This window comes from Phoca vitulina, unplaced genomic scaffold (genome assembly GCF_004348235.1).
Source record: "Phoca vitulina isolate PV1807 unplaced genomic scaffold, GSC_HSeal_1.0 scaffold21, whole genome shotgun sequence".
Classification (NCBI taxonomy): Eukaryota; Metazoa; Chordata; class Mammalia; order Carnivora; family Phocidae; genus Phoca; species Phoca vitulina.
Window position 1 is genome coordinate 20,143,592 of NW_022589724.1, and position 12,932 is coordinate 20,156,523.

The 12,932-nt window shown below is 42.2% G+C and overlaps 1 protein-coding gene across 1 annotated transcript in view; it reads right to left on the bottom strand.

Moving 5' to 3' along the window:
• C5 (complement C5) overlaps window positions 1-12,932 on the bottom strand; it is an 89,988-nt gene that overhangs the window by 10,003 nt on the left and 67,053 nt on the right. Inside the window, exons 30-36 of the mRNA XM_032418622.1 lie at window positions 12,283-12,435; window positions 9,506-9,568; window positions 8,326-8,407; window positions 5,621-5,678; window positions 1,060-1,162; window positions 350-424; window positions 134-239 (exon numbers count right to left, since the gene is read on the bottom strand). Coding sequence (XP_032274513.1) covers window positions 134-239; window positions 350-424; window positions 1,060-1,162; window positions 5,621-5,678; window positions 8,326-8,407; window positions 9,506-9,568; window positions 12,283-12,435 — 640 coding nt within the window. The remainder of the gene's footprint in view (window positions 1-133; window positions 240-349; window positions 425-1,059; window positions 1,163-5,620; window positions 5,679-8,325; window positions 8,408-9,505; window positions 9,569-12,282; window positions 12,436-12,932) is intronic.

The following is a 12,932-nucleotide window of genomic DNA, read 5'->3' on the forward strand; positions in this document are numbered from 1 at the left end:
AGTTGATTCTGGGAGGATTAAAGAAACTATGGGGGGGGGGGTATGTGAGCTTCTCCAAAAAGGAGAGATGCAATGAATACTGTAATGAAGGCAAAGTAGTCCTCTGAAGAAATTTTAGAGTAGGGTTGATTACCTGGTCTGTGGTATTCATACACCATGAAAGTGGCAGGACTCAGAAACCCAACTTGAAAAAGTTCAAATATCCGGAATCGAACACAAAGGAACTCATCGGAAGGAATCTGACAAATGCAAGGTTTGAGGAAATTGTGGGAGAGAAGAGACTCAGCATTTCAGCCTGTAAATTTTGAACAGTGATTAGAAATGGGGACTGGTGGAAGGTGGAACTTACCGAATTCAGTTGCAGAATAATATGTCCATCTTTGATTTGGTAATCAGTTAGTAGCTGATCTACCCCTTCCACAAGCTAAGAGAGGAAAGAGAAAGCTTGGATTTAATTTCATGATCTTTTTTTTTTTTTTAAGTTGATCTTTTTGTTTAAATGTATTCACCCGATATTGGGATGTTAGACATGGGGATGTAATCCACTATTCAAAAAAGTTGAAGAGCCAGCTCCTCCTCTTGAAAAAGTCTGAACATGTAATCATATGCATTCACATTTTGTTCAGACCATGCGAGTCTATGCCGCCACTTTACTTTGAAAAATTAAAACTTAGGTAGGGGCGCCTGGGTGGCTCAGATGGTTGAGCGTCTGCCTTCGGCTCAGGTCGTGGTCCTGGGGTCCTGGGATCGAGCCCCACATTGGGTTCCTGGCTCGGCGGGGAGCCTGCTTCTCCCTCTCTGTCTGCCTCTCCCCCTGCTCATGCTCTCTCTTTCTGTCTGTATCTCTGTGTCTCAAACGAATAAATAAAATCTGTAAAAGAAAATATGTCTGGAGACATTTAAAAAAAAAAAACTTAGGTAGATTGTTGGTTTGGAAAGAATATTCTAGGTGATTCTGTGAAGGTGATATATTAAAATGAAAGGAAATAGCTTTATCCGTAAAAGAATGCAGTAAAGAAAACCAAGCATCCATAACAATATGTAAAAGAGAACATTTACAACTCTTAAATCTTCTGGGTTTGCACTGATTCCGGTGGGCAAAGAGATATCCATCACTGCATGGGAAGACCCAGATGATGATTCTTCTTTGCTGGGCTTGTAGCTAAAATAAATGAGAGATAGGAAATTGGAATAAATAAGTAGACAAGATTCTTTAAGAAAAAGCCTTATTTCTTAGTAGGCTTTAATTTCTAATTTGGGTCTCCACTTACTTGCCTCTCTATAATACATGCATTGCAATTTCTAAATGTTAGTGTTGCAAGAGATCTTTGAGTCATCGATTCTAACTCTTCGCTCACTTGACCAACACTTTATTGAGAGAGCAAGCATGAGTGGGAGGGGCAGAGGGAGAGGCAGTGAGAGAACCCCAAGCAGACTCTGCACTGAGTGTGGAGCCCAACGAGGGGCTCTATCTTACGACCCTAAGGTCATGATCCTGAGATCACGACCCGAGCGGAAACTAAGAGTCAGATGCTTAACCGACTGCGCCACCCAGGCGCCCCTTGACCGATACTTTAAATGGACCTGTAGAGGTCACTCAGTCCAAGCTCTTAATTAACTAGTCGAGGAAACTGAGGATGAGAGTAAGGTACTCATTCAAGGTCACATGACTAGTTCACCCCAAAGCTACATAAGTCTCTTGATTCTCATTCTAGTTCTTTTTCTGATGGAGCATACTCGAAAAAGAAAATGTGTTCTATATTTGAAAGAGACTCAATAAGCATGTTCAGGAAAAGGCTTGAAGGAAATACTCTAAAATGTTAGCAGCTACTCTCTCTGGGTGGTGAAGTTATAAGTGATTATCTCTTTTCTTTTCCATGCTTTTTCTATATTTTCTATATTTTCCACAATACTTCATTTTTTAAAAAATGTTTTAAGGACCATCCTCCGTCTAGGAATTGTGTTTGGGATGAAGCTAAGGAAAAAGGCAAAGGGGGTAAGGTGGGAGATTTGGTGTTTTTTTGTTTTTGTTTTTGTTTTTTTCTGTTAAGAGAGAGAGAGAGAGAGAGAGAAACCCACTGAACTGGGGAATCAGGAAACTTGGGTTTTACCCCAGTTCTGCTGAGAGATTTTTACAAATCGTTTTCCCTTTCTGGAGCTCATTTTCGTATTTGTAAAATAAACAGTGAGGGAGTATAAACTTGTGTTTCAAGTTTACCTTTATAATTCCAAGGCCTCGTTTTGAGTGGCAGAGGTTGGTGCTACCATTAAGCAGAATTAGAAGATTTAAAGGGGGCAAGTTGGCAGGCCAGGGACTGAAGACCAGGGACGGGGGCAGAGTGAGGGTGGTTCTGCAAAGTTTGAGTTTCAGTTCCAGCTTCAGCTCAAGATGCTTGAGAGGTAGCTGGACATTTGAGAGTGGAGCCTGGAAGATCAGTCGGAATTAAAGGAAGAAACTGGAGAGACGGCTTCATAGGGGGAAGATAAATTGATCTCACCTGAAGGAATGAGTATTAGTGAAATGGAAGGTTTTATGTGAGTTAGTGAGGTGGCAAGGGATCTCTTTTCCCCAATCACACCTTATGAGGGCAGACCCTATTAGATGTTTTGGATGTAATATTTACTGTAACAATTAAAGATATTATGAAATCTCTGGTTTACAAAAATTTAACCCCATTCTTCACCAAATTAACAGTTAACAACAGACTATAAGACAACATGGAACTGTAAAATGACATCTGGACATCTCCCTAAATGGATGGGTGAGTATCACCAGAAGCAGAGAACTCTTGCTCACAGATGCAAATACTCTGTCAACAGAATGGAAAAGGGCCTCCTGAGTGGAGAATGCCTATGAAAAGTTGCTGGAGCCTGATGACTGGTTGTCATGGTGACTGTTCCAACCGTGGAACAGAAACCTTCCTTTCAAGAAGCCCTTTGCCTGCTGCCAAAGACAGCAATCTCCCCCAAAGGCATTTTGTTCAGAGAGAAGGAGAGAAATGAAATCCTTTTTTCTTTTCTTATGGATACAACAGGGAGGTTGTAAAAAGCTAAATACAGGAAAGAGACCCCCTGAATACAGAAACTGTATGCTGGCATTTTTTTAATCAGGAGAGAGAATATTTGAAGGCAAAGATTTTTTCACCTGAATAAGTACTACGCAGTTACTTTTGGACTTTATCCAACATAACTTCAGCTTCACAGAGCCAAACCATATTCCACCTGGCTTTTTTTGACATTCTGTTCCCCATTTGTAAAAGCCCCCCCAAAATAGAAAATTCAATATTACATCTCCATTTGCTTTCTTTTGAATATTGACAATCTGGAATGAGGCCTCCTGTCAATGAATTTAAATGAATGAGTTTTTGATAAGAACCTTTTTATGTATAGCAGAGTTGTGGGTCATAAGAACTGGAAGACACTTGGATATCAGATAGTTTCATATCCCTGCATTACAGAAAAGGCCCAGAGAAGCAAGCTGATTTGCCACAGATCACTTGAGTACTTCATGGCAGAGGTTACCCCACAGGTGTCCCACTGCCCCATCAGAGCCCTCCTTTGTGCCCACGGTAGGGTCCCATGCAGCGATTCTGGCTCTGCCCTCAACAAGTCTGCTCACACTTCTCTGTGACCAGTGTTAGAAATTTAAACACAACTGTGATCACGCCTCCTCCCCCAGAAGAGAGGTACCCAAGAGCAGAAATGGCAGTTAGGAGGATGGGAAAGGGGAACTTTAGCAGGAAGACATGAGGGAACAAGGAAGGGTGTTTGAGAGGGAACAGAGGGCAGAGACTGACCAAGGACCAAAGGAGGTATTTTGAGCAGGCTGCCCAGTGCGGGAATCCTGAAAAGAGAGAGACTGGACAAGGATGGGAAATGGCTGGGAAGGAGACGGTGAGAAGCAGCATGCTGTTCCTCGAGGTCACTGGTCTCGGTTTATACTGACTGAAGGAGGTAGTTTAGATCCTGGACTGAGTATCAGGGTCTGGGGCTTGAGGCCCTGGCTCTGCCACCAAGTCTGTGAGAACTCAGCAGGTCACCTCACCTCTTTGTGTGTCAGCTTCTGGGATCACTATATCATCCCCCAAATCCTTTTCCGCTCGAATCTATTATACAACTCTATGGAATTTCTAAGTGTTTTGACATCATGTGTGATAATAAGTAAAGTCAGCAGAATACCCACCACAGGAATCAGTTGTTGAGAATATGAAGAGTGAAGGAAACAGCACAATAGGAGGTGCTGAGGGCTGATGAAGGGAAGAGGTGAGGAGCCTGTGCTCTGACCACGGCTCCACCGCTCTGGGTGATCACTAAGGGATGTGTACATAATTTCAAAAACCTATGCTTTTTCTTAAAAAAAGATTTTATTTATTTATTTATTTGAGAGAGAGAGGGAGAGCAGGAGCAGAGGAGGGGGAGTGGGTAGAGGGGGAGGGCAGGGGGAGGAGAGGGGAGTGGGGAGAGGGGCAGAGGGAGAAGCAGACTCCTCACTGAGCAGGGAGCCTGATGCGGGGCTTGATCCCAGGACCCTGGGATCCTGACCTGAGCCGAAGGCAGATGCTTAACTGACTGAGCCACCCAGGCGCCCCCCAAAAACCTACACTTTTATAAGCATTTTAGGATGGTGGCTGTGGTAAGCAGAATAATGGCCCCCAAAGATGTCCATGTCCTAATCCCCTGTACCTTGAATAAGGGACTTGCAGATGTGATTAAATTAAGGATCTTGCAATAAAGAGATTATTCTGGATTATCTAGGTGGGCTCAATATAGTCATTAGGGTGTTTATAAGGGAAAGAAGCAGGAAAGCCAGAGGAGATGTGATGATAGAAACAGGGGTCAGAGTCAGAGAGAGATGGGAAGATGCTGTGCTGTGTGCTCTGCAGATGGAGGAAGGGGCCACAAGCCAAGGAATGCCTGCAGCCTATAGCATCTGGAAAAGGCAAGGAAGTGGGTTCTCCCCTAGAGCCTCTAGGAGGAAAGCAGCCCGTTGATTTTAGGACTTCTGGCCTCCAGAATTGTAAGAGAATCAATTTGGGTTTTTTCACCATTAAGTTTCTGATAAATTGTTACCTAGCAGCAATAGGAAATTGCCACAGTGGCCAATTTAGGCCTCTGGAGTTACTCTGCAGAGGGTTCAGCACCAGTGGTTCTCAAGGCTGGCTACCATCAGAATAACCTCTAGGGGTGAGGCCAGAGTTTTGGGTAGTTCTAAAAGTGCTCCAGCTGACTTCTATGTGCAGCCTGAGTTGAGGACTACTGGCTGATAAGGGCTAGGGATTTTGCTGGGTGAATGTGATTTTTCTAAGTAGGAGAGTAGGAGCTGCTTATAAGAAAATCTTTTTCTTTTTCTTTTCCTAATACTTCTCTCTCCCCTCTACCTTTCTGGAAGATAGAAAAAAAAAATAGTGTTTGAATTAGAAGAAGGTCAAAAGTGGGAGGGAAAACTATGAGCAAAAACAAAGTGGTTCTATAGAGTAGCTATCTAAGAACACCCATTATGTCCTGCATTTTAAAAAATGCACAATTTTGCATCTTCCAGCCATCTTAAAATTCAAAAAGATGTAAAGAGATAGACCTCAGACCTTGAAGTCTGCACTCCCCTTTGTGGAAACAGGCTCACCTGGCACAAGCTATGATGCGCTTGTAATCCGAGTCGCCATAGCCTCTGTAGATGGATGCTAGCACACACGACAAACAAGCAAACAGAAATGACAGTAAAGCATTTTTAGCTGTTTTGCACCTGTTAGAACAGAATAATTAATGAAAAGGTCTCTGAACACACTTAAAAATAATTTATGATTTGGAAGTTGACACTTCTAGTGATTTTAATGGAAATTCACGGCTACTGACAATACCAATAATTATAACAGTTCTCTGCTCTTAAAGAACTTATAATTTTTTTATTATGTTGTGTTAATCACCATACATTACATCATTAGTTTTTGATGTAGTGTTCCATGATTCATTGTTTGCGTATAACACCCAGTGCTCCAAGCAGAATGTACCCTCTTTAATACCCACCACCAGGCTAACCCATCCCCCCATCCCTCTCCCCTCTAGAACCCTCAGTTTGTTTCTCAGAGTCCATCGTCTCTCATGGTTCATCTCCCCTTCTGATTCCCCCCCCTTCATTCTTCCCCTCCTGCTATCTTCTTCTTCTTTTTTTTCTTTTTTTTAACATATAATGTATTATTTGTTTCAGAGGTACAGATCTGTGATTTGACAGTCTTGTGCAATTCACAGCGCTCACCATAGCACATACCCTCCCCAATGTCTATCAGCCAGCCACCCCATCCCTCCCACCACCCACCACTCCAGCAACCCTCAGTTTGTTTCCTGAGATTAAGAATTCCTCATATCAGTGAGGTCATATGATACATGTCTTTCTCTGATTGACTTATTTCACTCAGCATAATACCCTCTAGTTCCATCCACGTCGTTGCAAATGGCAAGATTTCATTCCTTTTGATGGCTGCATAATATTCCATTGTATATATATACCACCTCTTCTTTATCCATTCATCTGTCGATGGACATCTTGGCTCTTTCCACAGTTTGGCTATTGTGGACATTGCTGCTATAAACATCGGGGTGCATGTACCCTTTCGGATCCCTACTTTTGTATCTTTGGGGTAAATACCCAGTAGTGCAATTGCTGGGTCGTATGGTAGCTCTATTTTCAACTTTTTGAGGAACCTCCATACTGTTTTCCAGAGTGGCCGCACCAGCTTGCATTCCCACCAACAGTGTAGGAGGGTTCCCCTTTCTCCGCATCCCCGCCAACATCTGTTGTTTCCTGACTCGTTAATTTTAGCCATTCTGACTGGTATGAGGTGGTATCTCATTGTGGTTTTGATTTGGATTTCCCTGCTGCCGAGCGATGTGGAGCGCTTTTTCATGTGTCTGTTGGCCATTTGGATGTCTTATTTGGAAAAATGTCTGTTCATGTCTTATGCCCATTTCTTGATTGGATCCTTTGTTCTTTGGGTGTTGAGTTTAAGAAGTTCTTTATAGATTTTGGATACTAGCCCTTTATCTGATATGTCATTTGCAAATATCTTCTCCCATTCTGTCGGTTGTCTTTTGGTTTTGTTGACTGTTTCTTTTGCTGTGCAAAAGCTTTTTATCTTGATGAAGTCCCAATAGTTCATTTTTGCCCTTGCTTCCCTTGCCTTTGGCGATGTTTCTAGAAAGAAGTTGCTGCGACTGAGGTCAAAGAGGTTGCTGTCTGTGTTCTCCTTTAAGATTTTGATGGACTCCTGTCTCACATTGAGGTCTTTCAACCACTTTGAGTCTATATTTGTGTGTGGTGTAAGGAAATGGTCCAGTTTCATTCTTCTGCATGTGGCTGTCCAATTTTCCCAACACCATTTGTTGAAGAGACTGTCTTTTTTCCATTGGACATTCTTTCCTGCTTTGTCGAAGATTAGTTGACCATAGAGTTGAGGGTCCATTTCTGGGCTCTCTATTCTGTTCCATTGATCTATGTGTCTGTTTTTGTGCCAGTACCATACTGTCTTGATGATTACAGCTTTGTAATAGAGCTTGAAGTCCGGGATTGTGATGCCGCCAGCTTTGCTTTTCTTTTTCAACATTCCTCTGGCTATGCGGGGTCTTTTCTGGTTCCATACAAATTTTAGGATTATTTGTTCCATTTCTTTGAAAAAAGTGGATGGTATTTTGATGGGGGTTGCATTGAATGTGTAGATTGCTCTAGGTAGGATTGACATCTTCACAATATTTGTTCTTCCAATCTGTGAGCATGGAACGTTTTTCCATTTCTTTGTGTCTTCCTCAATTTCTTTCCTGAGTATTTTATAGTTTTCTGAGTACAGATTCTTTGCCTCTTTGGTTAGATTTATTCCTAGGTATCTTATGGTTTTGGGTACAGTTGTAAATGGGATTGACTCCTTGATTTCTCTTTCTTCTGTCTTGTTGTTGGTGTATAGGAATGCCACTGATTTCTGTGCTTTGATTTTATATCCTGCCACTTGACTGAATTCCTGTATGAGCTTATAATTTAAGGAAGGAGTTATTTAAGGTAACATGTTTGGGGAAGGTTGCAGGGAGAAAGAGCTGATGCCTGGATTCACTGGTAGCTAGAAAGTTGCCTGTAGGGATAGGTCTTTGAGCCACATATGGAAGCTCCCAGGGCAGAAGAGAGCATATGCCCTGACCCCAGGGCCATGGTTAGAGGAGGACTACAGTATGCAACGGGACTTGCTTTTGAAGTGGAGGGGAGAACCAACCCACCAGAACAGGGAGGTGAAGTCCCCAGGTAAAAAAAGAAGGTACAAAATTACAGTGTAAATCATGCTGTTTTACCTTCTACGTCTTGGGTTTCAATTTTCAAATGAAAGCTGCAAATTTCCTCAGAGGTGCTGGTTTTTTGAACCACAGTTGTTACCTACATTGAGATGAGTGAACAAAAATATTCTATTTAAAACAGAACAGTGGGAAAGGCATTATGGCAGTACTGTTGCTGCAAATGGGATGCTTGAAGTATCATTTCCATAATCCAGTGCAAATTGGGTGAAATGAAGACTCATTTCACAATAGCTGGACTTTCAGCAAACCCCACAATTTGAAACATAGCTGAGAAGCCCAAGTAGGGGAAAAAAATGACATCTAGCCAGGCAGAATCTTGCCAAATCCCATGCAGTTAAATCTGAGCACCTCACTGTAGGAAAGTTCCTAAGCCTCTCACCCTTGAACCTGTACACTCTAATTTTATGCATAACACTACAAGGCTAGGATATATGGTTTTCTCCTAGCTCCCATACCACCGTGGTAAACAACAAACTATAGGTGTGCATGGAAGGGCAGGGTGCTACCAGAGGTAGGTATATTGAGAGCAACTAGAAGTGACAGATAAGTGGACAATCCATCTCCCCACCAACCCAACCATGCAATATTATGAAGTCTTTGAAGGAATAAATGTGCTAAAGATAAGAGCATAATTAAAATCATCAGTAGAATGTTAAATTATGCTTAGAATATATAATTTGTCTTATGTTAGCCATTTGGCAGTCGCAAGTTTTTCTAAGCTGTCTATGTATGTGCATGCAGTCTATGGCTAAAATAAAAGAAATTTAAGCCCATATGTTTATACATCAATCTGCAATGATGCTGGATAAACGAGGTGTGACTATGTTATGAACCACAGAAAACATGGATATATAAGTGTGTGTATCCACACACATGCATCATATGTATATATACATATAGAACCATAAAATTATGTATCTATAAGTATAATTATATGTATAATTTCCACAAATACAAAGACTATATGCATACAAGGATTAACATAACCATTTGCAAAAAGGAATTGTGAGGACAGCTACCAAGATAGCTAAAAAGAATTAAATAAATGAATCCTACTTTAGTCATGGTTACCCAAGCCCAGTTTTCTGTAACTTTGTGGCAAAGTCCCTAACTTTCTTTTATGTTCCTTAGTACAAGCAGACACATCATTGAAATTGGCTTTCAGTGAAATACTTACATGCACTGTGGCCAAGCCATTGCTGTATCCAGTACTGACCACGAGGTCATCGTTGAGAGGCACCTGGAAAGGGGATAAGAAACCATGCTTTCTTTTCTTATTCAATAGGGAGGGAGGACAGAACAATGAAAAGGGTGGGCAGATACCTGCCAGCTTCCTCTCAGAGCTTTCGTGAGATTAAATGTGTAAGACAGTGAAAATCCTGTGCACACAGACACGAAAAGTGCTGGAAATTCCACTTTCCTTTCTACATGTAAATAAGATGTCTGAGATCTCCTGAGTAAGCCAGAGAAACCAACATATCAGAAGTCATTTTTGGTTACATCTTCATTTATACATGGTTATGATAAAACTGGATCTTCATCTCCTTTTGCCAACTGAGTAAATTCCTTTCAGTGCCTCATGATGGCTTGTCTCCTCCACATCCCACTGGTCTCTGTTTACCAAAACCCTTGGCACCCCACCCAAACCCCTAGTACCTCACTTAAGCCTGCCAAATCCTTAGGTGCTGATGGTCTTTTCCCCATCCTTCTAAGAGGAGAGTGAAGGTATGAACTGGGTTAAGGAATTCTCCTCTCCAGAAGAACTCTATTATACAAATGTCCCCTGATTTGTGGAAAGCATGGGAGAGATCATTTTGTGCAAGAGGCCGGAAGAGTTGGTTCTTTGCTCTCTCCAAGTCTGCAGCCTGCCCTTCCCTTACTTAGCACACTAGAGCAAAAGGGGTTTGGTGTGCATGAAAAGTCATCAGCCCTTCCTCTAAATTTTAGTAAATGTACGTAAAAAGGCCAACTTTCTTGTTCTCCCTGATGGAATATAGCAGCATTGATTGAAAAGCCAGCGCATCAAGATGCTGCATGAGGAATGGGTTCTGTGAACACAAGTGACCTGTAAGTTTGGGAAATGAACACTGTTGCCATGTCCCCATGCCCCTCCAGTGCCCATTCTTCCCCAGAGTCACCACACTTAGTCACATACGTATTAAAAGATGGGCTATCCTCTATGAAAGAACTTGTTTAACTTCATTTAAACTACAGTTTCCCACACTTACTTGACCACCAAACCTTTTCTATGTAACACATTTCAGGAAACGCTGACATAGAGAATTCCAAACTCGATACTACTAGCCTGGGTTTTATACAAAGACAGTATCATGGGCTGAGGTTTAAGTTATTTAGAAATGGCAAGGGGCCCCTTACAGCGCTACCCCTGCAGAGAAGAAGTAACTCCAGCTATCTCCAGTGGGCCTACCGTGCTGTTCAGGTCAGGAGCTCCTCATGAGAGCTTAGACCATGGGCGCAGAATGTGAATCTCTAGTGAAGTCTACAGGCTCCCCGAGAAAGGAGACACATTACCAACCCAGGGGCCACAAGTACACATGCCTGCAGAAGCCTAAGCACAACGTACGGACCAAGTGCCCACATGCGTGTCACGTGACTGTGGGAATTGGGACAGACTGAAGAATGCTTGCTGCTGCCAGATCCTATGGTTTTTCAAAGGAGTCTGGAAACAGATTTCTATTTGAAGTCCGTGGATTTTTAAGTGTTGGAATATGTCTATATCTCTATCTATATATCCATACCTGTTTTTTTTTTTTTTTTACTATGGGCCAATAGTTTGTGATTTTTTGCATTACGTTTTATTTCTCACGCCTATTTACTTTTCCCAAACATGAATTTGTAGAGGATGCAAGACAGTTAAAAACTATTTCCAGTTATTTGTATATTTAAATATGACCTAAAAGCATCTAAAAATGTGGTAATTAGAAAAATGTGTCGGGACGCCTGGGTGGCTCAGTTGGTTAAGCGACTGCCTTCGGCTCAGGTCATGATCCTGGAGTCCCAGGATCGAGTCCTGCATCAGGCTCCCTGCTCGGCAGGGAGTCTGCTTCTCCCTCTGACCCTCCTCCCTCTCATGCTCTCTGTCTCTCATTCTCTCTCTCTCAAATAAATAAATAAAATCTTTAAAAAAAAAAAAAAGAAAAATGTGTCTTAGCAGCTGTTTACTGGCAGCTACTCTAATTGACACAGAAACTAGTTTTTCTAACGTTTCTTTTCTGTTTCTTTTCTTTGGGAAATTTTCATAGGCCATCAAGGTTTTCATTAAAAAAAAAAAAAAATCCAGGGGAGACTGGGTGGCTCAGTTGGCTAAGCGTCCGACTTTTGATCTCAGCTCAGGTTTTGATCTCAGGGTCATGAGTTCAAACCCCACATTGGGCTCCACACTGGGCATGGACCCCACTTAAAAAAAAAAAAAATCCAGCAGGGTACACGGGGTAAGCTGTTCAGGACCTAAAAGCCAATTCCAGCTAGGCCACAGTTTGTATGTATGACAGGACCAGGCGGAACCATTGGTGGATGCCCAAATGTGTTTTCTCTCACTCTACCACTGCACTTTTGTGCATACTGTTCTCTCTCTCTGGAATGTTCTTCCCTTTTCTTCACCTGGCTAGGTCATTCTGATTCTTCCAGATTCAACCTGCACACCTGGATGCATTTGACAAATTCCTACCTCTCTCCTTGGGTCAGGAGGCCCTGCTCTGTCCTTTCATGTCCCTGTCAAGGCTCTTATTTTTCACTGTCTGTTAAAACAACTGTCTCCCCGAACACACAGTTTCTTCATATACTTTGCTTTTGAATCCCCAGTGTCCAGGACATAGCAGGTACTCTTAGTGTATTTTTTAGTAGTAAATAGATACATTTGTAAAATAAGAGTGAAACACATGATTTCAAAGGTCCCATCCAGTTATAAAATATTATCAAAAGTCCTTCATTTACCTCTATTGGCCTCCCAAGGAAATTCTTCTCTGTCATCTTATAATGGTAGAAGTCACCTTTATGCTTATAAGAAACATTGATATCCATGTTCAAGTGGAGTTGTTTAATCATGAGTGAATATTCTGTCAGGCCCTCGATGGCATTAATTGTATCCTATCAACAATCAGCAAGGCACAAAAATAGGTTTAGCTCATTTATATATTCCCTGTGTTTACAAATACCCTTTTTATGAGAGGATGGGGATGCAGGCTGAAACTCCAGCTGAGTGAGGGAAATTGGTGAAGGGCCCCCAGGTGGAGATGAGAGGAAGGTCTCTTCCTCCCCAGCAAGGATGCTGATGTTGGCAGGAAGAGGAAGGAAGTGTGGCCTCAGGGCCAGGTGCTCCACGCATCCCGAGTGCGTGACCGCAGGCAGGTCACTCTACAGAATGCCTCCAACTCCTCGCATGACTCTCTCCTTTTTATCCTAAGTCTCACTTCAAATAACTCCACAGTGAGGCCATCAATAAGCTCTCCCTCCCCATAATTCTGTTTTAATTTTCTCCTTCTGCCCACTGTAATGTAAGATTTCTGGAGGCAAGTCTTTCTTGGCATCCATTACATTTTGTAGGTACACATGGTAGCTGTTGAACAAGTATTTGTTGAAGGAAT